Source organism: Falco cherrug, chromosome 5 (genome assembly GCF_023634085.1).
Source record: "Falco cherrug isolate bFalChe1 chromosome 5, bFalChe1.pri, whole genome shotgun sequence".
Lineage (NCBI taxonomy): Eukaryota > Metazoa > Chordata > Aves > Falconiformes > Falconidae > Falco > Falco cherrug.
This window is the reverse complement of record NC_073701.1, coordinates 757154-784485: the sequence shown is the minus strand read 5'-3', so window position 1 is coordinate 784485 and position 27332 is coordinate 757154. Positions and strand designations below refer to the sequence as shown.

Here is a 27332-nt window from a genome sequence, read left to right as displayed (position 1 = left end):
CGAAGGTGGCATTAAGCACCTCAGCCTTCTCCTCACCCTTTGTCGCCATGTTTCCCCCACATCCAATAAAGGATGGAGGCTGTCCTTAGCCCTCCCTTAGTTGCTAAGGTATTTATAGAAACATTTTTAATTGTCTTCTATGGCAGTAGCCAGATGAAGTTCTAGTGGAGGTTTGGCCCTTCTCATTTTCTCCCTGCATAACCTCACGATGTCCCTGTAGTCCCCCCGAGTGGCCTGCCCCTTCTGCCAGGGCTCATGCACCCCTATTTCCCCACGTTCCAGCCAGAGCTCTCTGCTCAGCCAGGCCGGTGGCTCTCTCTGCCACACGTGGGGACAGCCAGCTCCTGCCCCTTGAAAATGTCCCTGAAGAATGCCCAGCCTTCCTTGGGCGCCTTTGCCCTGCAGGGCTGCCGCCCAGGCCCTTTGGGCACTGTGCCACCTGCTTTCTTGTGCAAACATAGTGAAGTCCGTGTAACTAATAATGATTTTATTTTGCCCCGGTTATGCTCCAGGGACATCTGTTCCGGGGCTGCCCCATGTGGCCAGGAATCTTCATATTTCCATCTTTAAGTTGTTGGTGGCTTTTTTATACCCACTTGTTCTTATGCCAACCTCCTTTTTTAGCCTAAATACCCCTTCTGACCCCTTTGTGTTTAGTTTCTGGTGTTCTACAGACAGTAATCACATCACCTCAGCTTTTATTTTGTGAGGTTAAAAAAAGGTAAAGTCTTTATAGGTTCCGTACATAACAGAGAGACTCTTTGTGTCCCTCAGCGTTCTGGAAACAGCTTTCTGCACCTTTTCCAATCTACTTTGATCTTTCCTGATGTTGGGAAACTGAAGCATTATGTGGGCTGCCAGAGGATGTCTGACAAGTGCAATGGTCAGGGGCGTTAATGCCTTCTCTTGTTGCTTGATGATACCTTGCCTGATGTGTTGGAAGTAGCGATGGTGCCCATAGCTGTCCTGTGATGAGTGAATGCCGCTCCTCAGTGCTCCCTACTGATGAGCAGAATCTTATGGCTGACATGCTTGTCACTGGGCACTTTGTGCTATTGAACTTGTTAAAAACGTGCCAGTGACCCTCCTAGGTCCACCTAGTCCAGAGTCCGTGTCTGCAGCAGCAGTTGCTACCAGATCCCTGGGAAGGAGGGTGAATGAAGGCAAGCTCTCATGCTCTTCCTCTGATACTTCTACAGCTTCCAGCTGTTTCCAGCAGAGGGTCTGCCAGAGCTGGATGTGGTTTCTGTCTATTCAGAAAGTGGCAGTTATTCTCTCTTGCATTAAACTCTCCAGTCTTGGGTCAAATGCATGTGGGCTTCTAGCACCCATAGTGTCCTTTGGTTAGAAATTCTGCAGCGACCCACTTCAAGAACTCTTTCTTCTTGTTGGTTTGGAGCTTGTTTCTTTGTCGTGTTATTTGATGGTGCTCAGTTCTTATACTGGAAAAGACAGTGAAAAATGGTTTCCTACCCAACGTCTACTTTTCATATATGGTTTTACAGTCCTTGATCACATCCTCACTTAATAACCTTGTCTCTGGACAGAGATGTCCAACCCACTCAGCCATGCCTCTTCATTTCCCTGTCTAGTTCCTGTGGAAGGAGAGAACTGCATACGTGTTTCAAGATGTGGGAAAGCCATGGGCTTGGGCAAGGGCATAATGGCATTCTCTGTTTTGTTTTCAGTGCCTTTCTCAGAATTTCTAGCACATGGTTCACTTTGTTGATGGCTGCTGAATGCCAAGGTGACATTTTCATAGATCTGCCTCTTGTATCCCAAGGGCATCGCTCTTGAGTGGCACCAGTCAGCTCAGAGTCCATCATTTTATACGTGGAGATGGAGTTGGGTTTTTTTCTCTGTGTGCATTGCTCTGTATTTAGATGGAAGTTCATGTGCCATTTAACCACCCAGTCACTCCTCTTGGAAAGTCCTTCTACAGTTCTCCTCAGTTAGTTCCTCATTATTACCCTCATTAATTTACTTCTGTCAGCCACATTGTCTTCCCTTTTTCTATAGCCATCCTGATTTTGCTTCTTTAGTGGTTTATTCCCTTAAGTTCTCTCTTAAATTGTGATCATCTGCAATACTGACAGTGTCTCCTACTTAATGCCCTTGGGAGGCAGGACATGGATCCTGCGGTGACCCGGCAGGCTTTCTCCCCCCCAGTGCCATGCTTTCAGCACTTTGTCATTCAGATCCCTTTGCAGAGTTTGATCCTTCTAGCTGCTGAGTGTCCCTCTGGTTCTTTTCTCCACTCTGACCAGTCTGCAGGACAGAGGGCTCTACTCAGAGCTGCATCCTTGCCCCGGCCTGCCTCTGCCAGCTTCAGAACGATATGTGTCCTGGTGGAAAGGGGTGGCTGTGCTTGCTGTTGGCTGCTCTGTGGCTGAGGGGAGCGACAGGTGATGCAGCCACTCTGAGTTTGCATCCATCTTCTGGTTTCCTGTGTTCTTGCCCATGACCTGCAGCTGCAGAGTTGCCAGCAATCTCGCCCAGTAAAGACTTGCACCAGAAGTCTGGAACCGTGATGGGCTTACAGGTGGATAACTGCCATCCACAGCAATGAGGAGCCACTGTTCGTGGAGTCACAGTTGCAAGTTGTAACGAGGAAATGAGAAGCAGTCGTGGGTGTTTCTGCACTGGAGTGGGTGTCCTAGGTCAGCTGGAGAAGCTTAGTTCTTGGAGATGTCCGGGACTCGCCTGGAGAAGCCCCTGAGCAACCCCATCTAGAGCTTGAGGTCTGCTGTGCGCAGGAGCTTGGAGCAGAGCCCTGCAGGCATCCCATGCCGGCATCTCCCTTTGAGTCTCTGGGCAGCCAACCTGGGCTGCCTCAGAGTAGTTTGCTTTGCACCCCTTAGCCAGGGACCTCTGTGTGTAAAAAGGCGTGTGAGTACGTGGTGGACCGTTAACCCCTAGCAGCTCCCCAGGTGAGGCGTGCTCAGGCATTGCCAGTACAGAACCAGAACGTGACATAGCCAGCATGGAGAGTGCGGCATGTCCTTGCTCTGCGTCACACGGCCGGGGCTTCATCCCACTGCCAGAGGGGAAAGCCCGGTGTGGTGTGATCTGCTGCCAGCCTGCGTCCCCATGAGATCTGGAGGCTCTCCTCCGGCGAGGCGCTGTGATTCTTCTGAGATTTTAAAGTAGATCTGTTACTTACAGTCATTTTAGTGTGCCCTCAGGAATCGTTTTATGATTAACGTAACCTTCTTTAGTACATCTAGCCTTCATTTAGTGAATCAAACTTTATTTTCAGTCGCTTCTGCAAAAATTAATATCTTCTATGCTGTAAATTAAGCTATTGTTAAATGCATGAATGTTTTTATTATTTAGTACCTCACTTTAGCTCTAATTGTTTTTATTTCACTCCGCTCGTCAGAAAATATTTTTTCTCAAACACGTTTTTTATTGAATGGAGGTTCCAGAATTACAGCTTTCACACTCAAAGTAATGTTCGTACTCCTCATGGTTGTGCAGAATTAAGAAAACAAAACATTAATATAAACTTAATAAAACATAAACTGGCTTTATCTCCTAAGACTGCCAGCACTCTTCAGGTTTATTTTTAGTACTCTTACTTGGCACCCCTTCCTGAAATGTGAGCATTTTAGTTTTTATTTATTGTACTGGGGGGAAGGAGCACTGAGGTAGCATGGTAAGTCAGTTTGTCAACAAGTACTGTTGACAGGTAAGTCAACAAGTACATACAAGAAAAGGATTAAAGCTGTTGTCTCAGGTCGGGTCACTTTTTCTCATGGGAGATATTTTAGGCATAGATCATAGAATTTTGTTTGGTTGGAAGGGACCTTTAACGATCACCTAGTCCAACCCCCCTGCCATGAGCAGGGACATCTTTCATTAGATCAGATTGCTCAAAGCCCCATCCAGCCTGACCTTGAACTTCACTGATGGGGCATCCCCAGTTTCTCTGGGCATCCTGCTCCAGTGTTTTGCCACTCATAGAATTTTTTTTTTCCTTATGTCCAATCTAAACTTACCATCTTTCCTTTTAAAACTGTTGCTCCTTGTCCTGTCACTGCGGGTCCTGGTAAAAAGTGTCTCTGTCTCTCCATCTTTCTGATAAGCACCTTTAAGCACTGAGAGCTGCAGTGAGGTTCTCCCGGAGCCTTCTCCAGGCTGAACACCCCCAGCTCTCAGCCTGTCTGCACAGCAGAGGACTCCAGCCCCCCTGAGCATCCTCGTGGCCGCCTCTGGACGGGTCTTTATACTGGGTGCCCCGAGCTGGAGGCAGCGCTGCAGGGGGTCTCACCCAAGCAGGGCAGACGGCAGAGCCCCCCCGCTGGCCACGCTGCTGGGGATGCAGCCCAGGGCTCGGCTGGCTCTCTGGGCTGCGAATGCACATGGGCAGCTCATGTCTGTTCTTTCATCCACCAGTGCCCCCAAGTCCTTCTCGGCAGGGCTGCTCTCTGTCCATCCCCCCTCCAGTCTGCACTGGTCCTGCGGATTGCCCCAGCCCAGGTGCAGGACCTTGCACTTGGCCTTGTTGAACTGCATGGGGTTCACATGAGGCCACTCCTCAAGCCCTTCACAGTCCCCCTGGGCAGCATCCCTCCCCTCCAGCACACCAGCTGCACCACTGGGCTTGGTGTCATCCGCAAACGTGCTGAGGGTGCGCTCCATCCCACGCTCTGTGTCATTGGAGAAGACATTAAGTAGTATTGGTGCCAGTACGGACCCTTGAGGGACACCACTCGTTACTGGTTTCCACTTGGACATTGAGCTGTTGACTGTAACTCTTTGGACAAGACCATCCATCCATGCCTTATCCATCAAACCTGTATCTCTCCGATTTAGCTGTGAGAATGTTGTGGGGGACTGTATCAAAGGCCCAAGAGAAGTCCAGGTAGATGATGTCCGTAGCTCTTCCCTTGTCCACCGATGCAGTTACTCTGTCATAGGAGACCGCTAGGTTTGTCAGGTACAACTTCCCTTGGTGGAGCCATGTTGGCTGTCTCTGATCACCTCCGTATCCTCCATATGTTTTGACATGCCTTCCAGGAGGATCTGCTCTGTGAGCTTACTGGGCTCACAGACTGGTGAGGCTGACCGGTTGGTGGTTCCCTATTACCCTGTTCAGAAGTGGGTGCAGTATTCCCCTTCCTCCAGTCACTGGAGACTGCCTGACTGCCGTGACTTTTAAAATATGATGGAGAGCGGTTTGGCAGCTGCATCAGCCGGTTCCCTCAGGAGCCCGGGACGTATCTCACCGGGTCCCGTGGGCTTGTCTGTGTTCAGCTCCAACCTGATCTGTTGTGCTGATGGGATCGTGAATCTGCTTTTCACTTACACACACAGGTAGATCTAAAGCAAGAGAGTTCATTCAGCTTGTATATTAAAGTCTCTGTAGTTTGCCCTTCAGTACAGAATGGAGTTTCTGAAAGTGCATACATTTGCATTTATCGATTATTTTAAAACATTTCATAGTGACCCATTTTATGCGATATTTTGAAGATAGAGGAATCCAATGAAATTCCAGTACCTTACCAGCACAGAATCAATTTTTTAATAGAAAATGACAAAAATTGACAACTGTCACTGGTTTTATACGGAACTATTTTTATACTGAATTTGTATTTTGATTTCTGCACAGTAATAGACATTTTCACTTGTTGCAGGCATTTCTGTCTTAGGTTTGCCGCGTAACACGGGGCTGCCAAGGCTCCCTAGCGGGGCAGGTCTCAGCCCTTCCTGGCCATGTCCAGCGGCTGCTGGTGGTGGGATGCTGGTGGGATACTCCTGTCGCACACACAGCATGGGGGGTGCTCCGATGGCAGTGTGCATGTGTGCAGTGGTGCAGGCAGCCAGGGAAAGCTTCAGATAACGCTGCCTTCAGCCTGGGCTCGTGAGTATTTCAGTCCCCTGAGATCCTCCAGCTCCACTTGAGTATTGCAGGAGGATGTAGTTAAGCTCCATCCACTTGGTCAGCAAGAGTTTTGACTGGAGTGTGATTATTTGACCAGGTTTGTAGCCTTATTCCTTGATTAATCCCCCCTCTAGCCCGAGTTCACAGCCCCTGCATCCACCCGGTCTTGTAATTATTTTGCAGGAGACAGGAAAATGCCTGTGTTTCAAAACTACCTTTCGGTTGGTGTCACGTAAATATATTTCTTTGTAACAAAATTTACTGAGTAAAAAATTCTGCAAGTGATGGGACTATTCACACCCATGATGATACTGGCCACAAGCGTCCGGGCACTGCCATCTTGGTATTCAACCATTTTGCCATCCTAATCCCTTTGCTCACACAATCATTTTCACTCTTACAGTGATGTCACGCTACATGTAGATATCATAAGAGTGTGAGATGCCACCTGAACCCTGACGCGTTCATTCACTGCTAACACTGCACACAGTGCTCTTCTCCCTCCTTCCCTCCCTTTCTCCACCAGATGATGGTACGATGCCAGGGTTCAAGCATGAAGTCAGATAATTAGCGATTGGGAAATGTTGAGCTTCGGATAGTCTAATTGCAGGATTTTGGATGAAACCTTATGTTTCCAAGATGCTATACAGTTGTTAAACCTGATTACATTTCTGGGAATTTTCCCTTCATTTTATAAAATGAAAGAGGTGGAGACAGGAATTAAAAGTGCCTGGGACCATCATTCACTGGACAGTTTGTGTGTGTGCATATATATACATATATCTATATATATCTATCTATGTGCCAGCTTCTGACCTGCCACCCCCGGTGCATGTTCCCTGGCTGTGCTGCTTGGGTGGGCACTCCCTTCTGAGCAACCTTTACCTGTCCAGGGGGACCCATCAGTTATCGTCTCATTTTACGTTCAGGACGCTTCCCAGCATCTACGACGTGTTAGAAAGCAGCTGTGTTCATTTTGCTGCCCGGGTTCCTCCCTCCAGTCCTAACCCATCCCTTTGCAGAAGGGGGAAGAGAAAAACCAGGATGGGAACACAGAGCTAATGAATTGCAGAGAAGCAGACTCCATTTAATTCTCAACATCTTCTGACTTCTGAGTCCCTGCCTTTGCATGCCAAATGCCTTTGATTTCACAAAGGATTTTGGATGCAGTCCTTACATTTCAAAAAATGACTTGAGGAATAGTCACTGTGTACTTTCAACAGTTCCCAACTGAAGCAAACAAGAGGTTTGAACTTCAGAGCATCTATACTTAGACTAAAGGAGGAACTTCACTGGTTCCTTACTTCAAACTTATTTTCCATGGGCTTAGCATCTAGTGGAAGACAGTGCTGGCTGTGTCAGTAGGAACTGCACGGGCCCAGCACTGGTGCACAGCACCGTCTGTCCATTTGGGATGGTGTTCCTTGGTACGGTCTTTGGCCTGTGCCAGCGCGTGCTCTCCCAGACGATGCCCAAGTGTGTTTTGGGAGCTGGTGTAGCAGCTTGCCGATGGCCAGTGGCCAGGCTAGATGCATCCGTCCCTCTTAGGGGAGGGTGGGGGAATTCTGCCATCCAGATGCAAGCTGTGTGATGCCAGTCACCCCTGGGACCAGAGGACAGGCACTGTCCCTTTTTGTTTAAAAGCAGAGATGCTGTCACATTGCCCCTTCTTGCAGCATTTGTGGGCCTGATGGGCAGCAGAGCTTTTAATTAATTTCTTCTTTGAGACTGAGAGGCAGCCATGCACCTCTCTGTCTTTGCCCTCGGTGCCTCCCTCTGGTGCGTGTCCCACCAGGCAGTGCCCAAGCAGAGCCTTGGTGGGGAGAGGGGCTCCGTCCATGCTGTTCCCTCCACCCCAGGTCATGGTGGGCTAGCTCAGGGTGGGCTCCTGTGTCGTCCCCTCCTGCCTGCTGCACCTCCCCTCCTGCTGGGACCAGGCTGGAATCCACCTGAGCTTATGGGACGTTACAGTTCGAGAAGATCAAGGGTGGAAGGTAATAAAACCAAGCAGATGTTTTATTTTTCCCCTGAGAGAGGAGTAGTACAAAAGAAGGGGAAGGGACCACGGTAACTGCTGAGAACTGAGTGCCAGCAGCTAATCTCAGTGAGGACTGGGTCAGGCCTCAAATGTCTGCTAGCTGAAGAAATGCTGCTGAAGTAATGGTGGCGTTGGCTCTTCAGTGGTGTGGGTGCTGGGAGCCTTCAGCTCCCTCCTCTTGCACTAGCCCCAGGGAGGCTGGCTGGACCCTGGCTGCCTGTGACCTTCCCAGGGAGCCTGGGGCCCCGGACTTGCCAGCCTGTCCTGCTGTGCCACTGAGCATCAGCTGAAGTGACAGAGCCCTTCAGCCCGCTGCTGGGCTCGGAGGCACTTCCCAGGCTTGCCCGTCACTGGGAATTGCCTCACTGCTGCTGGGACGTAGCTGCGCGCGCAGGCCCGGCAGGCACGAGCCTCGTGTGGCCCGTTTGCCATTCACAGCCCGGCCAGGCCACCAGACGCCATCCCAGGCGGCTCTGCCCTGCTCCTGTTTCCCTCTACCTCTCTTGCCATCTAGGAAGGTTTATTTTCTCAAACCCCCAGTCTAACGTGTACATGCTCTACTGAGCCCAGGGCAAACATTCACTGGACTTCCTAGGAGACCACGGGTGCATACTGAAGTAGGTAAAATTTGAGTGCATCTCATCTGCAATGGGCCTGGTTCCGCGTTTGTTACCTGTGAAGAGTAACCCTGCGCTGCAGCCTGGGAAGGAGGGAGCGTACCTGCATCCTTCGGTAGAAGGGGGGCTGGAGCCCCTGATTTCTTGGCTGCCTGTGCAGGACGATACTTCTCTGGGAAAGGAGAATGACCTGGGAGCTGGGGAGGAGGAGGAGGAGTGGGATCCATTTTGGATCCCATGTGGGGATGCCTGTTGAGTGTGCGTTGGTCGCAGGAGACTGCACCAGGGCTTACGCGAGAACATGGAGGGGTTTGGGCAGTAAGCCAAGCCAAGCTGGGCTGTATGAAACGCAAACAGAAAATAGCAATTTGCAGTGCCTCGTAACTCTGTCAAACCTGGAAAGGGCTTCACAGGGCCAGGAGAAGGTTATCCCTTCGGCAGCAGCCCTGCCAAATGTCTCATTTCCTTTCCAAAACCACAGAGCCCTAAGAACTCTTCTGAGACATTTATTTACAGGGATCTTTGGTGATGGGAAGGGTTAGGTGTAACTTTGTTAATTGTCAAGGCTCATGCTGCAAGCTTTTATTTCATGGATGTTAAAATTAGAAGGTGGTGGTGTGATCCTCTCACCTGGCCTGTGCTGTAATGGCTGCTGTATTGTGCCTAATAATGTGTGTGCATCAACTCTTGTTACATATTTTAGAAAAGTTTTCACTCTCTAAGTGTAGAAACTTCTGCCCCGGTGGTTAATTACATCTACTGAAACATACCCGCTTGCTGCTGGCTTTGTTTGGTACCACATACTCAGTGGCCGGCGTAAGTGCCAAGTCAGTATCTCTTAAAAAAGGGAAGTTTCAGTGTGAGCTTGCCTGCCTCTTACTTCTCTGACTTACTTCTTTGGGTAGAAGACTAAAAAATCATCATTACAGGGTTGCTGGGAAGCTGAAGCGAGACCTGTGCGTTGAGTGATGTCAGGTTCTGTGGTGTGGGAGGTGTGGGTGCATCCCTGCTGCATGGCAGAGCAGCAGCAGGCTGGGGATGCACTGTGCTGCTGCGCGCTCAGGGCTGAGCTGTTGCTTGCGGGCTGCCAGCACGGCGCATGCTGAGCGCGGGTTGCATTAGGATCGCCTTACTCCCCATGCTTGCTTCATGTGAGCAATGTTAATTCTAGATACTTATCTGGAATAGCATCGGTGTAACTGGCTGAATGAGCAACCGAAGGCCAAAGTATGACAGAAATGTGAGGCTGTATAACGTGTCAGCTGGTAGGGATTAGGAGAGTGCTCTGCCTCTATTAGGTCAGTTATAAACCATCGTAAGCTACTTCTCTATTAAAGAAGAGATCTCAGTTAATGAATTGCTGTGTGTGGGAATTAATGCTGGATGAGTCCCCTGTGGCTTTCATAATGAGGGTCAAATAAAATATTAATGAAATTAAAACAAACAAATCCCCTGTTCTTCCCAAGTACCTTCTGGGTGGGTTTCTTTAAGCGTTGGTCAGGGGAGATGCGGGGACTCAGAACAGAGAGGCCAGTGTCCTTACTTGCTTGTCACAGGCAGGGAGACGGAGGCGGAGGGAGGCAGCGACCCGGGGCAGTGTGGTCCAGCAGCAGGGCTGCATGGGGGGCAAGAGTTCTCCTCTCTGGTGCCTTTGCTCTGATCCCTGGTTTCAGCTGCCTTCTCGGAGAGGTGAGAGTGCACCCAGGCTGCTCCTGCACTGGCCAGCTGGAAGCTGATCTTTCCAGGTCTGGGGTGTCCTTTAGGAGTCCCAGATCTGAAGTTGTCTTATTCACAAAACGCAGTGCTTCCAGCTCAGAGAATATAACCTAGGAGATGTGGCTCTTTTCTCCTGATGCCTCAGCCACGGGGCACATTTTTGTGTCTTGCAGGTTGTCCATGCCGGAGGCCCGAGTACAGGAGCTCAGGTGGCAGGTTGGGGTAGAGCAGTTGCTTTTTGGTTATGTCTGTGCAGTGCAAAAAATCTTAAGCTGGATGGAGCCAAGGAAACGAGTTTCAGGAGCAGCATCCCTGAATCGCTTCAGTCCAGTTCCCAGGCTAACGCAATCATGGTGCTTTCGTACTCCAACCCAGGCACTCAGTGGCATAACAGGGTGCCAAGTGTCTTAGCGGTGCTTTTGGACACGGCACAAAGCTGTAAATGTATTCACAGCGTTTGGGATGTACTCTGCATCTCTGGGCAGGACTGTGGAACGCCGGGAACGGTCCTGCCTGCGGAGAGGAGGGAGACCTGGGCAGGCACTCCAAGTTAAAGGGAGCTGATTCTGTTTGCATCGTGCAAAATCAAAGCTAAATGCGTTTTCTTGCACCTGTTTGTGTACCTGGGGCATGGAACAGCCTAAGCAAGGCTTGTCATATTTTCTGCCTGACATGCTGGTGTGTGGGTGCTTGTGCTTGTGCTCTGGGTGGGCAGGGCTATGTAACCCCCCTTCAGCAAGGGCCACTGGGGGTTCGTTACACAGAGCCAACTAACGACTGCACGTGGCCAGTTATGGGCAGTGTAACCTGCGGCACTAAGTGCCAAGAGGAACTTAGGCAGTCAGAAAAATTGTCACCAGAAACATTTTAAAGTCCTGTCCCGTTATTTTTTCCTCTCTCTCTGAAGATGGAATAAACAAGGAAATGAAAATAATGAAATGATTTCAGAGAACAGCCAGTGTTCTGATGGCCGTTCCCCCTGCTACCTCCCGAGGTGTATGGCTGGGCGCTGGCTGCCTCGTGCTGTGTGGGTATCGCTCCTGGGAAATCAGCTGCGCCAGCAGCCAGAACTTTTCCCCCACTGATGGGAAAGTTCATCGCATTCTTGGTGGAGATCCTTGCGTCTGTAAATAATAAGGAAACAAGAATAATTCTGTCATATTTCTACAGCAAGCCACAAAAGGATGTCCTGCAGTCCACTGAGCCTTTCTCCCCTCTCCTCTGCTTGCCTGCCTTGCAGGATTCACCGGGACCTTGTTGCGTGGCTGGTGTAAGCCCCAGTTCCAGCAGAACTGCTCTGGCCTGTCTCCATCTCCCCAGGAACAGCCGAAGGGGGGTGCGGAGTGATAAAAATTTATGTTTTCATCAAACCGGGCCAAGGAGAATGGGGGTCCCACACCCAAAAGAATGAAGACACGACAGAACAAGGACTCAGTACGTGAGATGGGAGAGGGGGGTGGGACAGCAGCACCAGGCTGGAGCTGTGGGCTGGGACAGGGGCTCGCAGCGCACGTGAGTTTGGCACAGCAGAGTGCCGGGGCTCTGGACTCGGGGGGGATGCAAAGCCGGACTGATCCAGTGGCCTCTTTCTTAGATGTCAATGCGGAGCGGACGGAAGAAAGAGACTCCAGGGCCCCGAGAGGAGCTCCGGTCGCGGGGTCGAGCTTCTCCTGGGGGCGTCAGCACCTCCAGCAGTGATGGCAAGGCTGAGAAATCCCGGCAAGCAACAAAGGTAGTATAAGCTAATGCGCGAGTGGGGGGTGCCCAAGGACTGCCCAGGCTGGGTAGGATCCCTTTGGAGATTTCGGGGACACAGACCAGAAGGGGTCCACCAAGGAGCCCGTGCTGGGTTAGCTCTCCAGAGCAGGCGGGATCTTTCCTCTCTTCCTCAGCATCTTGCACTGCCCGCCGTCCCCCAGCGGCTGGCCTTCAGCCTCACCAGCCCTTTTCAGTGCTAATTTCTGACATATCCTGGCTCAGTGCTGGTCTGCTGAGGTCTTCAACACACACGCTGTGGTGGCTGTGCAGGCCTGTCAGGGTGGGAAGTTTGTCCGTGGCCCCCCACCTCCCTGCTCTCCTCTCCCTTGCAGAAAGGCCGGGTGGAGGAATCCTGCACCCCCAAGGGCAGCAAGCAGGGCCGAACAGAAGAGATCTCAGAGAGTGAAGGGGAGGACACAAATGCTCCCAAAAAAACCAAAACCGAGGTGAGTTTTCCCTGCTGTGGTGGCTGGCATGTCCCTGGTCCAGGGCGGAGGAGTCTCCCGTGCTCTGTGCCGCTCATGCCCACCCAGCCTGAGGTCCCTGCTGCTCGGGAGCCCTGGCATCTCGGGCTTTGCACTGTGGCTCTCCCAACCCAGTGGCACCTGCCTGGCTACAAGAGCACCGGCGGGACTGAGCAGGCGGAGGCTCTCCGTCTCTTTTGCCCTGTCTCTGCAGGGGACCGCTACATTCTTGGGGCCGGGCACGTGCCCTGCCTTCCCGGCGCAGCGGCCAGAGCCAAGCTGGGTGCATGGGCACCCGCTGGGTTGTGCTCAGCCTCTCCTGCTCCCCCAGAGCAGCACCAAGAGGAGGTGTGTGAGTCCTGCCAGGTTCTAGGTGACAGTCGTGCAAAAGCGACTCGTGTGTGTTGTGCCAGCTCGTTGTGCTGGCAGGGCTTTGCCGAAGTGCCGACAGCACTGGGCTGGATTGGTGGGTTGGGTGGTCGGAGCAAGACTCAGCTCTTGGGCTTCACAGTTCCCTGTTACCTGCTGAGGGAACAGCCCCTGAAGGCATGCGCTCGGGGGGCTGTTTGCTGCCCTTAGGAGGTCACTGTAACTAAACCGCTGTGCTTGCACCGATGTCATCTCTCCACATGGACACTCTTTAGCTCAACAGTGATCTTTTTTCAGCTTAGCCTCTCTGGTAAGCCCCGAGGCTCCAGAGTGGCGCTTACTAATTGTCTGTGCTAACTGCTTAATCACCGAGGCTTAATTACCTGAGGGGAGGGGGGGGGGGGGGCAGGGGTTGGGGAGTGCAGGGGGGCTCAGGGAGGTGAGTGGGGGGGCAAGAATGGGCTGGAGGAGAGCGAGTCTCATCCAGGAAGAACCTTGCAGGAGCAAGAAGAGTGATTTTGGGTCTGTGGGCTGTGCTGGAGCTCTGCACTGCGTGCTGCTCTGTGTCCCCTGCTGGTATCATGCCCTGGGCAGTGGCCCATCACAGTGGTGGTGGTGCTGGGACCATTAGCATCTATTCATTCAGCCTGGTCTGCAGCAGTTCCCTGCCCTCCCTTGCTACCTCTGTCTACAAGGTACTTATTGCGTGGGATGCTCATGAAGGACCTGAGAGCACTGGAGGGCAGGGGCAGGAGGACTTGTTGGTTCTCCCTTGCCAGACAATGTCTCCTTCCCTCTGAGGGGTTTTCTAGTGCTGGGGCTGGCAGAGGAAGGTTGGAAAGCGAGTCCTCTAGGAACTTGAAATGCACCGTGCATGATCTGGGGAGCTGCATAACACCACTGTCCTCCTTCTTCCTACTCCAGGAGTTGCCCTGTCCTCCATCCCCATCCGATGTTGACAGCCTTGATGGCCACAGCTTCAATGATGAGATGAGCAGTGACCCGCGGGACATTGACCAGGATAACAGGAGCACCTCGCCCAGCGTCTACAGCCCTGGCAGTGTGGAGAATGACTCTGATTCTTCCTCCGTGCTGTCCCAGGGGCCATCTCACTCGTACCACCACCCTCCGCTCTTCCCCCAGAGCCCGCCGGTAGCTCCTGCTCCTGACAGCCTGGCCCGCCCACCCGAGCCCAGCTTTGGGCTCCCCGGTGAGGTGCACCCCCAGGGACCCCCCCCTGGGAGCTACCATTCCCAGCTGGAGGGCCAGCCCTCCCGCATTTTCCAAGCTCAAGCCCCGCAGACACCCACCTCCTCCTCCTCTGCTGTTGCGGCCCCTCCTGCTCCCCCTTCCTCCTCTTCCTCCTCCTCTTCCTCCTCCTCCTCATCCCACGCTCCTCTTTACCCTACGGCCAATGTGGTCCAGGTCGGGGCCAAAATTGCTGGTGGAGCTGGGGGGCTCCCAGCATCAGGGGGTCGTGAGCAGACCCTCGGTGCCAAGCACAACCCACCCCCCACCACTCCCATCTCGCTGGCATCAGTAGTAGGGGGGCTTCCCCCTCAAAAGACGCCTCCAGCCAACCCTCCGGCCGCAGCCCCAGCCTCGGCCCCTTCCTTCCCCCATGTCTCTGCCAACCTGCCTCCCCCCCCGGCCCTGCGCCCGCTCAACAACGCGGTGGCCACCTCCAGCTCCCCAGGGATGGTGGGGCAGGCCCTGAGTGGCCACCTTCCCTCGCCCCATGGGATGGGGCAGGACAAGGCACCGGCCCTGGCCCCCTCCCGCTACCCCTACGCCCCACCGCCGCTGCCACCCTCCAGCTCCTCTGCCCAGTACCCCCAGCCCTCCCCAGCACAGCCCCTGCCCAGTTACAGTGCCTCCTACGGCCATTCCTTCCCACCGCCCAGCGGGCTCTCGGTGTCCAGCCAGCCCCCCAAGTACACCCAGCCCTCCCTGCCCTCCCAGCCTGTCTGGAGCCAGGGACCACCCCCCTACAGCCGCCCCCTGGGCAACACCGGCTCCCACCCCGCCGCCCCCTTCCCTGGCCAGCCGCCCCATCACCAGCAGCCACCCCAGCAGCACCACCATGGCCACGGGAGCGGCGGGGGGGTCTCCCCAGCAGCCGCAGCTCCCCCCCAGCCCCCCGGGGGTTACTCCCATGGCTTGGAGTCCAACAGCCATCACCCTTCCCATGCCACCTACAGCCTGCGCCTGTACCCTCCCCACAGCCAGGCTGCCTACAGCCAGGCTCCCTCGGCGGCCGCTGCCCCCTCCTCCTCTTCCTCCTCCTCTTCCTCGTCCTCCTCGTCCTCTTCCTCCTCTTCCTCGTCCTCCTCTGCTACCTCTTCCCAGGGGAGCTACCCTGGCATGTGCGCTCACCCCCCGGGGCAGAGCCCTGCCACCTACACCTTTCCCCCGCCGCCGCCCCCCTCCCCTGCACATGGGGCCGGACCCCCGGTCACCTCCGCTGCCACCACCCTCTCCACTGTCATTGCCACCATGGCCTCCCCCTCCACGGCCCCCTACAAGACGGTCTCACCCCCGGTACCCCCCTCAGCCGTGGCCCCTTACGGGAAGCGGGCGGCCTCCCCTGGCCCCACCTTCCAGCCCCCGGCCCCCTACAAGCCGGGCTCACCCCCTGCTTCCTCAGCCCCCCCTTTCCGGGCAGCCACCCCTCCCAGCTACCGGGTGGCCTCCTCCCCCGTGGCGGGGGGCTACAAAGCCCCCTCGCCCGCCCCCTCTGCTCCACCACCCCTGCCAGGGAGCATGGCCACCCCGGCACCCCCGCCGCCCCCCGCTGCCCCTCAGTGCCGCACAGATCAAGCAGGAGCCGTCAGAGGAGTATGAGCCCCCTGAGAGCCCTGTGCCACCTGCTCGCAGCCCCTCGCCGCCCCCCAAGGTGGTGGATGTGCCAAGCCACGCCAGCCAGTCAGCCAGGTGAGGTGGGGGGGGGGGGGCTCTGGGGGCATCCCCAGGCTTGTTGGGGGACATATGGGGTGGGGAAGGGGAGGTCACCCCAAGTATGGGGTGCAGCTGTGCCCTTTTGCCTTTCCCATGACACCCAGCCCTTTTCCCATGGTGCTGGGCTCAGCTTCACCTGCCCCTGTCCCTGTCCTCATCCTTGTCCTTGTCCCCGTCCCTATCCCCATCCCTGCCCTCCAGCCCCTTCTGCACTGACTGGCTTTGCCTGTCACCCCCAGATTCAACAAACACCTGGACCGTGGCTTCAACTCCTGCTCCCGCACAGACCTGTACTTTGTGCCCCTCGATGGCTCCAAGCTGGCCAAGAAAAGGGCAGATCTGGTGGAGAAAGTGCGGCGAGAGGCTGAGCAGAAGGCGCGGGAGGAAAAGGAGCGGGAAAGGGAGCGGGAGCGAGAGAAGGAGCGGGAGCGGGAGAAGGAGCGGGAGCTGGAGAGGAGCGTGGTAGGTGTGGGGGTCCCACTGCTGCAGCACAGCTGGGGTGGATGCTTGAGGAGCCCCTCGGCCACTGCCTGCTGGGACCCTGATGCTGGTTTCTCTGCTCTCTTGCAGAAGATGGCCCAGGAGGGCCGGCCGGTTGAGTGCTCGTCCCTCGGGCCAGTGCCCCACCGCCCCTCCTTCGAGCAGGGCAGTGCTGTAGCGACTGTTCCCCCGTACCTGGGCCCTGACACCCCAGCTTTGCGCACCCTCAGCGAATATGCACGGCCCCATGTCATGTCCCCCAGCAACCGCAACCACCCTTTCTACGTGCCGCTGGGTGCTGTTGATCCAGGCTTGCTGGGGTACAACGTGCCGGCCATCTACAGCAGCGATCCGGCGACACGGGAGCGAGAGCTGAGGGAGCGGGAAGCCCGCGAACGTGACCTGAGGGACCGGGACCTGCGTGAACGTCTCAAGCCCGGTTTTGAAGTCAAGCCGGCCGAGCTGGAGCAGCTCCACGCCGTGCCGGCTGCTGCCATGGATCCGTTCCCACGCCATGGCGGGCTGAGTCTGCAGACGGCCCCTGGCCTTCATCCTGCTTTTCCCTTCCACCCAGGGCTGGGCCACTTGGAGCGGGAGAGGCTGGCGCTGGCAGCTGGCCCGACCCTTCGTCCTGACATGTCCTATGCCGAGCGCTTGGCAGCCGAGCGCCAGCACGCCGAGCGAGTGGCTGCTCTCAGCAATGATCCTCTGGCCCGGCTGCAGATGCTCAATGTGACACCTCATCACCATCAGCATTCCCACATCCACTCCCACCTCCATCTCCACCAGCAGGATGCCATACACGCAGGTAGGGACCCTGTGGTGGCGGTGCCCTGCATGAAGCCTGGCTCTCCCTCCTGCAGCACCCTCCTTGCGCTCCCTCCCTCTGACACTGGGCAAGCACAAAAGCTGCTGAGACAAGACTTTGAGGCCCCGGGTCCACCTCTTCGGCCAGAAGAGGTCAACATCATGGTCACTGAGCCTTGCCCTCACTTCTGTCCCACCAAAGACCCTGACACCTGTTGGAAGTTACTGGGATGTCTTAGTGGCGAGCAGAGCTGCTTGCACCATGTCCTGTAGCTCTGAATCTCTGGGGACGCAGTACGAGTGCTGGGGTCCCGCTGGCTACCAGTGTGGTGGTGCTGTGGCCTGCATCCCTCCTGCTGGTCTGCGGAGGGAGCGGGAGCCCTGCTAACCCAGCTTTGACAGTGTCCTTAGGATTAATGAGATGTTTGTTCTCTGGTTTGCTCCTCTGGCTCTTGCTGCAGGTGGTGGGATAGGTTGGGAGAGAAGATGGGCTAGTTGTAAGGAACTGGAGGCTGTTGTCCTTCAGAACTGAGTGATGGTGCCTTCCATTTCCACATCCTACAGGAAGGCAAAGTAAAAAGAAGTTTAGGGACCTAAATCTCTGGGAAGCAAAGCCCAAACTACAGTACAATAGGAAAAAGTGCTGAGCCTGCTCAGGTACTGTGAGCAGTCCGTGGGCTGTGGTGGCAGTCGCAGACACCCACGCTAAGCAGCTGCCACTGCTTGGAGGTGGCATCGAGTACCAGTGAATGTCCATTCCTCCGTGTTCCATAGTAGGGCATCTGCAGCCCGCACTCTGGCAGTGAGTGCAAAACGCTGAAAAGAGCAGGTTTTGTATAAATAGTATCTTGCATTTCAGCCTTAGGTAGTGCTTGCAGACTTGAGTGCCTGGCACCAAGCATCTGTGCTGGATGAGACCTGGAAATGAAAGCACCCAACATGAGTATGCCTGTGAATGACAGCCAGGGTGGCAGATGGGCATGATACTGGGTACAGACATGACTGCAGAGCAGGTATTTGCAGAATTGACTCAAAGGAGCAGTATACTTCTCCCTGAGGAGTGTAGGGGCAGAGCTGTGCCAGACTGGTTTACGTGAAATTCAGTGCAGACAGAAAGAGTAACACCAGAAGGACATGGTATTGTGTGGTCCAGCCTTGAAATCATTCCATCCCTAACACACACCAACCTTCCCCGTGTCCATTTTGTTGTGCCTGGCGCCTTTTTCTGTGTTACCTCTTACAAAGCATGGGACAATTATCTTGTGTCTTTTCTTCCCAGCCTCAGCCTCTGTTCACCCTCTTATTGACCCACTTGCCTCGGGATCACACCTCACCCGGATACCATATCCAGCTGGAACCATCCCCAACCCTCTCCTGCCTCACCCTCTACATGAGAACGAAGTCCTGCGCCACCAGCTCTTTGGTAAGATGCTCACAGGGACTGTGAAAGAGTATCAGCTGAGCTGCAAGGGGCAGGGTGGTCGTGCCAGGCTGGGAAAGGGAAGCGCAGGAAAGTCTTGACTGAGCTATGGGGCTGTGGGCGAGGATGGAGCTGTTAACGTTGTTTATTCCCTGTTTGCCTTTGGTTGCAGCTGCACCCTACAGGGACCTGCCGGGCTCGCTCTCTGCGCCCATGTCCGCAGCACATCAGCTCCAGGCCATGCACGCGCAGTCGGCTGAGCTGCAGCGCCTGGCCCTGGAACAGCAGCAGTGGCTGCATGCCCATCACCCTCTGCACGGCGTGCCGCTCCCGACGCAGGAAGATTACTACAGGTGCATGGAGCTGCTCTTCTCCGTGGCGCGAGGCACGCAGACCGCTCTGGCCTCACAAATACATACCTAGGCCCAGCCTTGGCCCGGGGGTGGCAGGGGCAGTGGGGACAGGGAGGCGTTGCTCCTGAAATGGGTGACACGGCCTGAGCCCACACCTGGATGCAGGACACTGGGGCACAGCTGTGGCTGGGCCACCAGCAAGGTTGTTCTTGGCAAGTGGGTCTTTGGTGGCTGATCTCATGTGGCGTCTCTGCTCCTTTCCTCTGGGGTGAGGGGGGGTAAACTTGCATTACGATTACGACTCATACCGCTGCCAAAATACCAAACATGCGCAAGGATTGGATGCTTTTGCCGAGACGAAGCTTTCACAAGTGCATGGGGAAGCACACTGGCAAAGAGAGGGGTGTGTTGTACCTTTTCAATAGCATCTCCTGCTTCAAGGATTTTCAAAACTTTCAAAGCCAGCAGCGTCGTGTGGGTCTAGACTAACAAAAGGCAGTGTAAGATACTAAACTGCCGTTTTCTCTCTCACAATTGCCTTGTTCCTCTTTATTCTAGCCACCTGAAGAAAGAAAGTGACAAACCCCTTTAAATGGGACTTCTCCTGTCAAGGTGACATCATCATGTCTTTCTCTTGAGGAGCAATCAATCAACCAAATCCCGGGGGAGGGGAAGCTGCAGAATGACACATCTGATCCCACCATGCAGTAGAGTGCAAAAGAAGGTGGACGAAAAGTATAGGATGGCATCCTGGGAGCAGAAAGTGGAGGAGAGAAAGTGGGGAGGGACTGGAACACCACTAACAGACATGAAATGATTGGTACGTGATTTCAGCAGAGCTCTGAAGGAAACAGAATCCGCATTGACTGCACAGAGCTCAAAAAGACAAAGACTGATGTGAATTCAGGGTGGCAGCAGCTCCATCCTTTGTTTTGGGGGAACAGTTGCATTAAATAAAAAGTGCAGAGCATTGCAGGACTTCATGTACACGATGCTGCTGCCTTTTCTGCTTCTGCAAGGAGGAGGTACAGCCAAGAAGTAACTCAAAACCCAAAAGAGCCTTTTTTCGAGACACCTCCTCACACCCCACCCCCCTTTAGGTGTAAGATACTGCTTAGCGATACAGAAAAGCAACGTGGAACTCTTTCCAGATTAGCCATGAGTGGCTTCCCATGCTCCAGCATCCCTTCTGATGCAAACAATGCATGAGGGGACCCGCTGGGCAGCCAGCAGCTGCTCCTGCCCGTGGGGGGACGGCTCCCAGCCATCGGGGTGCAAAGCACCGCAAGACTGTTTGCAAGGTGGTGGCTGTGCCTTCCACGGCTGATGGGACCGGGCACGGCCACGGGGTGCGAAGCACCAGGAGACCATTTCCAAGCCTGCAATGACCACCACAAGCCCTGCGGGGAGGGCCGGCATGGCCACGCACGACTTCGTCCTAGGACTGGCTGTAAGGTGGCGGCTGCCCCTTTCCCCTCACCCATTCTAATTGATGTACTTTAACTCATGCACATCCTATTAGACGTGGCAGTTTTATGTAGCAACTTGTGACCCCCTTGCCCCGTGTGCGTGTCTGATTTCACAGTTGTATTTCTCGATTGGTCCCCATATATATATATTTACTTAACCATTAAAAGGAAAAGAAAACCAACAACCCAGCTATGGAGAAACACCCAAAGTTCCCCACGCACTCCTGAGCCCCAACACACATTCTAATAATTTATATATATAAATATATATATGAAGCTCTTAAAAAGGGAAAACAAACAAACAAGCAAACAAACAAAACCCTTCCAGATACGGACTGCGTTGTGTTCATTTCTTCTGGCCAGGGCCGGGCCGTGCAGGGCCGCGGCCGGCCGGGGGAGCGGGCGCTCCCGGGCAGGGGCTGAACGCCGGGGCTGCTGCGGGCGGCGCGGGGCAGCCACGGCCCAGCACAGGGCAAGGAGCGGGCGGCGCGCAGCCCCACGCAGCTCGCCTCCCAGCAGCCCCCGCGGCCCGCGCGGGGCGGGGCGTGCCCGCCGCGGCACCAATGGGAAACGCTGTATCTGCATACCGCCCCGGTGGCCGCGGCGGGGCCGGGTTTCGCGGGGGCGGTGGCGAGCGCGGGGCGGCGGGAGCGGGATGCCGGGCGTCCGGGACAGGGGGAGGGGAGGCGGGAGGCAGCGCGGGGCGGGAGCGGTCGCTGCGACCCTCGCCCTCACCTCGGGGCGTGTCGGACTGGAGGGGGCGCGGCGCGGGGCGGGTGCCGCACAGTGATTTCAGCTCTTTTAGTATTTGTCCAGTAGGTTTCCCGCTGCGCGGGAAGCCTCGCGTGGGGTGTAACGGCAGGCGGGGCCGCGCCGGCGCGCGGCGCTGGGGGGGGGAGGGGGCGGGCGGGGCCATGGCGGCGGCGCAGGGCCCCGCGGCGGCGCTGAGCGCGGAGCAGGCCAAGGGTGAGTGCAGCGGGCAGGGGGGCAGCGGGCGGGCCGGCGGCGGAGCGCCCCGTCCGCTGTCCTGTGCCCGCAGCCGTGCTGGCGGAGGTGATCAAGGCCTTCGGGGCGGCGGAGAACGCGCAGCGAATGGAGGAGGCGCGGGATAACGCCTGCAATGACATGGGCAAGATGCTGCAGTTCCTGCTGCCCGTGGCCACCCAGATCCAGCAGGACGTGATCAAAGCCTACGGCTTCAGCAACGACGGCGAAGGTGGGTTGGTGTCCGCCGGGGGAGCGGCGGCGGACGGGCGCCTACTCCCCACCCCCTTTTCTTGCCAGGGGTCCTCAAGTTCGCCCGGTTGATCAAGTCCTACGAGTCGCAGGACCCGGAGATCGCTAGCATGTCGGGCAAGCTCAAGGCTATGTTCCTGCCACCCATGACGCTGCCGCCGCACGGGGCCAGCACCGGTGGAGTGGCAACCTCTTGAGACCGTGGACCTGTCCTGCCGTGTTCGGTGCCTGACTGGTGCCCTCCTTCCCGGGTGTGCATCCCTTCGGCCCCCAGAATGGAGCTCTTGAACGTGGGAGATGCTGATCTGAAAGGAATGGGGTGCTTTGTGCCTGCTTGTGTGTCTGCTGGTGAATAAAAAATATCTTAAAAATGCCCCTTGTTATATGAATGAACGTGGGCTCGGCACTGCTGCTCAGGCACAGCGTTTCTCCTTGGTGAAAAGGCGGTTCCCACAGTGCCCACCTCATGCCTGATGAAACCTGTGCTAGTTTTTTCAGGGGTACACTATATACCATGTTCTGCAAAAGGTAATTGGTTTATGCAAAACCTTAGTGTGAAGCCCTAGGACTTGACATCAAAGTGATGTAATTCTTGTAAATGTTAGAGGTGCTGTCACGTCTAAGAGCAAGCATTCACAAACATGCTATTTGAAATGTATGAGGTCATGGATCCCTAAACACAACCAGGTGCTGTTTGGCAGGTGTCATAAATGCCACTGACGCTCCTGTCCCCAGCAGAGTCAGTGCAGCTACCTTGCTCCTACCGCCGGTGTGCTGGTGGCTGCGTTGTTTTCTGGCTGAATGTGCAATCAAACGTGTTGGCCTTAACGAAGAAGGAGGCAGGGAGCAGCTTGGGTGGGTGGGCTGGGCTGCAGCTTGGATTAGAACAATGTCAAATTTTACTTGGTGTCTTCTGGGACTGAGGAGAGACAAACCTAGCGGTGCACCAGCATGGTGCCTTGTGTCTGACTATGCAGCTGAAGGGAGGTCAGGTGTGTCTGCTTGTAGCCTCCTAGACTCACCTGCCTGTTGCCCTTCAAAGTGTTGAGGCCCTTGGGGAGGGCAGTGGGGGCCAGGGCTGGGGTGCGGAGTCAGGCCTGGGAGGGCAGGGAGCTGCGAGCCAGGTGTGACTGTGCTGCGTCCGGTTTTGCCTTCTGTGCCTCTTGGTTACGAACCAGGCAGGAATGCAGCCAGCAAGGGCGTGAGCTTAGTGGATAGGAGGCAGGAAGAGCAGTCAGTCCCTTCCGTCTCCATCTACCTCTCCCAGCTTGGCCTTGGCCTTCCCCCACCCCTCTAATTATTTATTAACTGTAGCTTAGGAAGAGCTTTGCAAATGGTGAAAATTAAGCCCTCTGCTTGAGGCCTTGTGGCTCGCCTGACCTGGAGCTACCTCCTTCTCAGTCTGCCCGGGAACAGGTGGGGTTTGGGACTGTGCTGGTGCGGATCAGACACAGGTAAGTCATGGGGGGAGCTGCAGCGCCAGCTGCTCTTCCAGAGCCCTGGCACTTGCTGCCCTGAGCATCCAGCCCTGTCAGGAGGGTGCGGGTCCACCCCTCCTCTGTCAAGGTCTTTGATCTTTTTCCCGAGTCCATCTCCAGATACTGTCTTGGTAATTCCAACATTGCTTTATTTTCTTTAGTAGGAACCCCTGGTTACAGGCTGTGGTACTTCTTCCACCAGCTGCTGTCAGCCCTCCAGCAGCGGGGGGGGGGCTGAGGGTCAAGGTCCTGATGCCATCCTGTGGGTGAGTGCTGTGAATGCTCGTTGTGGGAAGCAAACAAGAGTTATTGGTGAGAAAACTAAAAATACTGGCAGTAGGAATCTGGCACAGAAGGGAAAAAACCCACCTTCTAATGGGAGCTACAAGATAGCCTGGGAACTGGAGCTCCCGGTGCTTTAGATGGGTGTTGTTGCTCCTTCTCACTGTGATGAAGAGCAAGCAGGGTCTGCCGTGCCCAGTCCAGTCCAATTACTGTGCCAGCCCCTCAGCTGCAGCATCTTTGTTTTGGTACAGGGAGTGGTCTGGTGGCTGGCCTTTTACATCCTGGTTATTCCCTGATTCCCTGCAGTTTTTCTAGCCTTTCATGGAACAGCAGGACATAAAATCTTCATGGTCAGTCCAAGTGGGTGATTTGTCCTGGAGGCTGCAGTGGCGTGGTGTAAGGAAATGGGATTTGCATCATCATTACTCTGTGGTAAGGATCCGGGCAACCATGGGGGTCCAGCACTGTTCTGGGGTCCTATGGCCTGGCAGAGGGCATCTGGCTTGAGCAGGTCACAAGAAGAGATGGTCCATCTGCCCATTCCCCAAGCCCAGGTGGCTTCGCTCTGCACTGAGCTGCAGTGCGGTTCTGGGTAGAGTGGCAAAACCTCCTGTCTGAAATCATCTTGGTACTGAGAATTGGAAGTAACAACTGCAGTGCTGGTTCTCAAAAAGGGGCTCCAAAGGAGATCCCCCAAACACAAGGGAAGCACAGATAAAGTTGCTATCTGGGCAAGAGGGTAGGCAGTATAATGAAGAAAGCAATGAGTGTGATATTAAAGAAAGGGTCAACGTCTGCTTTTGTAAAGGCAAACCTGTCACCCTGTCTTGTAAAGCGAGGGGTTTTGCTGGACTTGGCAGGCTTGTGGATAAGGCAGGTCTGGCTGATATGGTTTCCTTGGATTTCAAAAAAATGACAAGACTTTCTCATCAAAGTCTTTGAATAAGAGTAAAGATATGGTGTAAGGGAGAAGATTAGATTTTTATTGGGTAAAGAATTAGTAGAAAATAGGAAATGGAGAGTGGGAATAAACATCCAGTTTATACAGCGAAGGGAAGTCACCAGTGGTCAGGTCACAGGGCCCTAACCTAAAATATGTGCTGTTCAGTGTATTCCCGAGTGACCTGGAAATGGAGCTTGGTTAGAAATGGAGCTTGGTGAGGTGAGAAAACTGGCTGATGGTACAAAGTTACTCAGGATAATAGGGTGGGACTTGATTGTGAATGATTGCAGAAGGACCGTAGGATAGTGAATGTGTGGGCAACAGAACAGCAGATGAAATTCCGTATAGGCATATGTAAAACAATGTTCATGCAGAAAAATAATTAAATTACATATAAACCAATGAACTGTGAAATAATCATAAGCTCTCTGGGCAAAGACTGTTAGCATATATAAGTCCATGCAGTTGTTACATTAACACTCAGTTGTGGTGAAATAGTAGCAGAAATCACCGTCTCTGTATGTGTCCATGACTCACTAGCATCTTGAACACTGCAGTTGTGTGTCACCCTTCACTCCTATCTCAAACAGTACACCGGAGTTGGAAACATCTCAGAGACAGAGAGCAAAGGTGATCGGAGGTGGAGAATAGTTCTGTACGAAGAACACCTTAATAGGGTTGGAGTCTTCAGCCTGGGAAAGAGCTGAGGAAGGGTATGGGCAGTGCAGGTCTGCATCACGCCTTGCAGGGGTGAATAGGAGTCAAGAATCGGTCATTAGCTTTTCTTGCTTCACAACAACCAGGTGTTATTAAAAATGAGGCAGGGAGCAGGTTATAAGCAAGACAAAGGAGGAGGTGTTTCTGTAGCTGAGCAGTGGAACTCTGCCGAAGGATGCTGCGTTTGTTATAGATTTGATGGTTGACTCAACAAGCAGCTGCAAATAGCAAATAGAGGCTTAGGGAGTGGAATGCAGGGGCAGAAGAAACACTGTACATAACCTCTTCCTCTAGACTCTTCCTTTGACGATCATTTTGACCTCTGGATCATCTCATCCAACCTCCTGCTCACAGCAGAGCTAACCCCACAGCTCGATCAGGCTGCTCCGGGCCTTGTTCAGGTGGACCCTGGACATCTCCAGGAGCGGAGACCCCCCAGCCTTGCTGGGGACCTGGGGCGATGGCTGAACCGCCCTTGAGGGGGGGGCGTGAGTGTAATTTTTCCTGATACCTAATCAGAATTGCCTTGTTGCCAGTTATGCCTATCGCCTCTTGTCCTTTTGCTGTATCACACCAAGAAGAATCTGTCCCATCGTCTCGAACACCCCCTGTCCCCATCCCCATCCCCGTCCCCTTTTAGGTACTCTCAAACGGCTGTTAAATCCCTCATTAAGCATCTTTTCTCCAAGCTGAACAAGCCCAGCTTCCTCCGTCTCTGCTGTGCTCCAGGCTCTTTCCTCACTGCCCTAGTGGCCTTATGCAGGATTCTGTCCAGTTTATCAGTGGTTTTTTTGTTTGTTTGATTGGGTTTTTTTTACAGCAGTCCAGATGTGGGTGTCTTTTTAATTAGCTATTTCATTTATCTTCTCCTCTAAATTTGTTTGCATGCTAGCTGTGGCTTGGCTCCACAAAGGATTTACAAGATGAGGTTCTACCACATGTACCGAAAGCCGAACAGCAGCATAAGAGTAGTCTCTTTGCTGAAATCTCTTGACCTGTTAATTATATTAAGAAAGTATTTTAGAGGCTCAGTTATAGTCTGCTGTTCCATCCTGCAGCTATTTGGGAGAGCAACCTCAAAGATACCAACCATTTGCTTCTCTGCTGTGGTATTTCCCTCTCTTACCAGCAGGAGCTCCTCCCTGGTAGTTTTTAATTAATGGCCCAGATCAAAGGCGCCAAGGCAGCCGTGTGTGTCCAGTCCTTTCCTGAGCTCAAAGCAACCAGAAGTATAAATTCGTCCTGCAAATTATGTGATCTGGGATTTGTATCCCCACAAATACTGTGACATGTGAGTTACACTGCAGCCTGTGGCTTGTCCTACTGGAAGGTGCTGGATTACATGGGTTTAGTGCTAACTCACCTTTTATATTCTGATCCGAGCTCTTTGCTGCCGTGTTCTTTCGCTGTTCCCCTCTTCCCACTAATGTTCTCTTCCTCAGACAGATTTTCTCCTTCATCTGTTCATAAGGCGTAGGGATGCCTAGGTTTTATTTTTTGTCTGTCTTGGCTTCATATTGACCCTACATAATCTAATATTTTTTTGGTATCAGGAATTGTCTTTTGGGACTTCTGCCCAGAAGATCCTGTCGTTTCTCTCCTACCACTGCACAATATTTCTTTCCTGTGCCAGTGCTAGACTGGTTCTCATTTAGGTGCAGTTTTTTAGGTGTGAATTCTACAACTCTGTGTAGAAGTTGTTTCCCTTGAGCCAGGGGGTCTTTGTGCCTTTAAAGTCTCAGGTTTTTTGATACCAGTTTTGGGTCAGTGCAGCTGCATCCCTGCAGCTCATCACATCTGGGCTCATCATGTGTGTGAAACTGGAAACATTTCAAAGGAAGCTGTTGTAGGTGCTTGTGTTGCCTTTCTAGCAATGAAGTTTAGCTTCCCGCTGGTCTCTCCCACACTTCCCTTTGTTGTTAGTTTCTCTCTTGACCACGTTGCCAGCAGCCTGTTCAGCTTTCTGCAGGCTTTCCCAGCCTGGTGGTGCAGCGAATCCTGCAGCTGCTGGTACTGCAATGAGCAAGTCTCTTGCTGTTCCGCTGCCCACGCCACCATGTGGGGTAGCTGAGGTGACCCCAGGGAAAAGTCAGGCCCCTTTGCTGGATTGCCCTCTTAGGCCACCACTTAGCTCCCGTTCTGACCTTGAAACCAGTGCTATGGAAAAGGGCGGTCACAGGCGGTGGCTGGAAGTGGCTAGGTAACTGGGAGCAATTCGTTTTCCTCCTTTATATCCAGTTGTCTACGTTGACGGCTTTGGCCTCAGGATGCTGTACGGGGATCTTGAAGGCCCTGGGCTAAGCTCTCCTGGTGCTGTGTGGGCCCACGGGACGTGGC

General features: G+C 54.1%; 2 protein-coding genes and 1 non-coding gene across 3 annotated transcripts in view; all 3 read left to right on the top strand.

The window, feature by feature from the left end:
- ATN1 (atrophin 1) overlaps nt 1–20411 on the top strand; it is a 28841-nt gene extending 8430 nt beyond the window's left edge. The window contains 10 exon segments of the mRNA XM_055710838.1: nt 11499–11692; nt 11853–11990; nt 12349–12462; nt 13774–15636; nt 15638–15783; nt 16047–16269; nt 16378–17095; nt 18374–18517; nt 18687–18867; nt 19426–20411. Of these exon segments, the coding sequence (XP_055566813.1) occupies nt 11615–11692; nt 11853–11990; nt 12349–12462; nt 13774–15636; nt 15638–15783; nt 16047–16269; nt 16378–17095; nt 18374–18517; nt 18687–18867; nt 19426–19459 (3639 nt within the window). The 5' untranslated portion in view covers nt 11499–11614 and the 3' untranslated portion in view covers nt 19460–20411.
- A 709-nt stretch (nt 20412–21120) lies between these two features.
- LOC129736298 (U7 small nuclear RNA) lies at nt 21121–21180 on the top strand. Its single transcript, XR_008732669.1, has one exon. It is a non-coding gene; the product is annotated as a U7 small nuclear RNA (small nuclear RNA).
- Nucleotides 21142–21945, top strand: C5H12orf57 (chromosome 5 C12orf57 homolog). Its single transcript, XM_055710890.1, has 3 exons — nt 21142–21302; nt 21376–21552; nt 21621–21945. Exons 1-3 carry the CDS (start codon nt 21251–21253, stop codon nt 21767–21769), a joined length of 378 nt encoding a protein of 125 aa, XP_055566865.1. The 5' UTR covers nt 21142–21250; the 3' UTR covers nt 21770–21945.
- Nucleotides 21946–27332: the final 5387 nt, after the last annotated feature.

Excerpts from the sequence above, each read along its gene's own strand:
- C5H12orf57 (XM_055710890.1), top strand. The coding sequence starts at position 21,251 with ATGGCGGCGGCGCAGGGCCCCGCGGCGGCGCTGAGCGCGGAGCAGGCC. Across the intron at positions 21,303-21,375 it reads GAGCGCGGAGCAGGCCAAGG|CCGTGCTGGCGGAGGTGATC; the intron begins GTGAGTGCAGCG and ends CTGTGCCCGCAG. Across the intron at positions 21,553-21,620 it reads CTTCAGCAACGACGGCGAAG|GGGTCCTCAAGTTCGCCCGG; the intron begins GTGGGTTGGTGT and ends TTTTCTTGCCAG.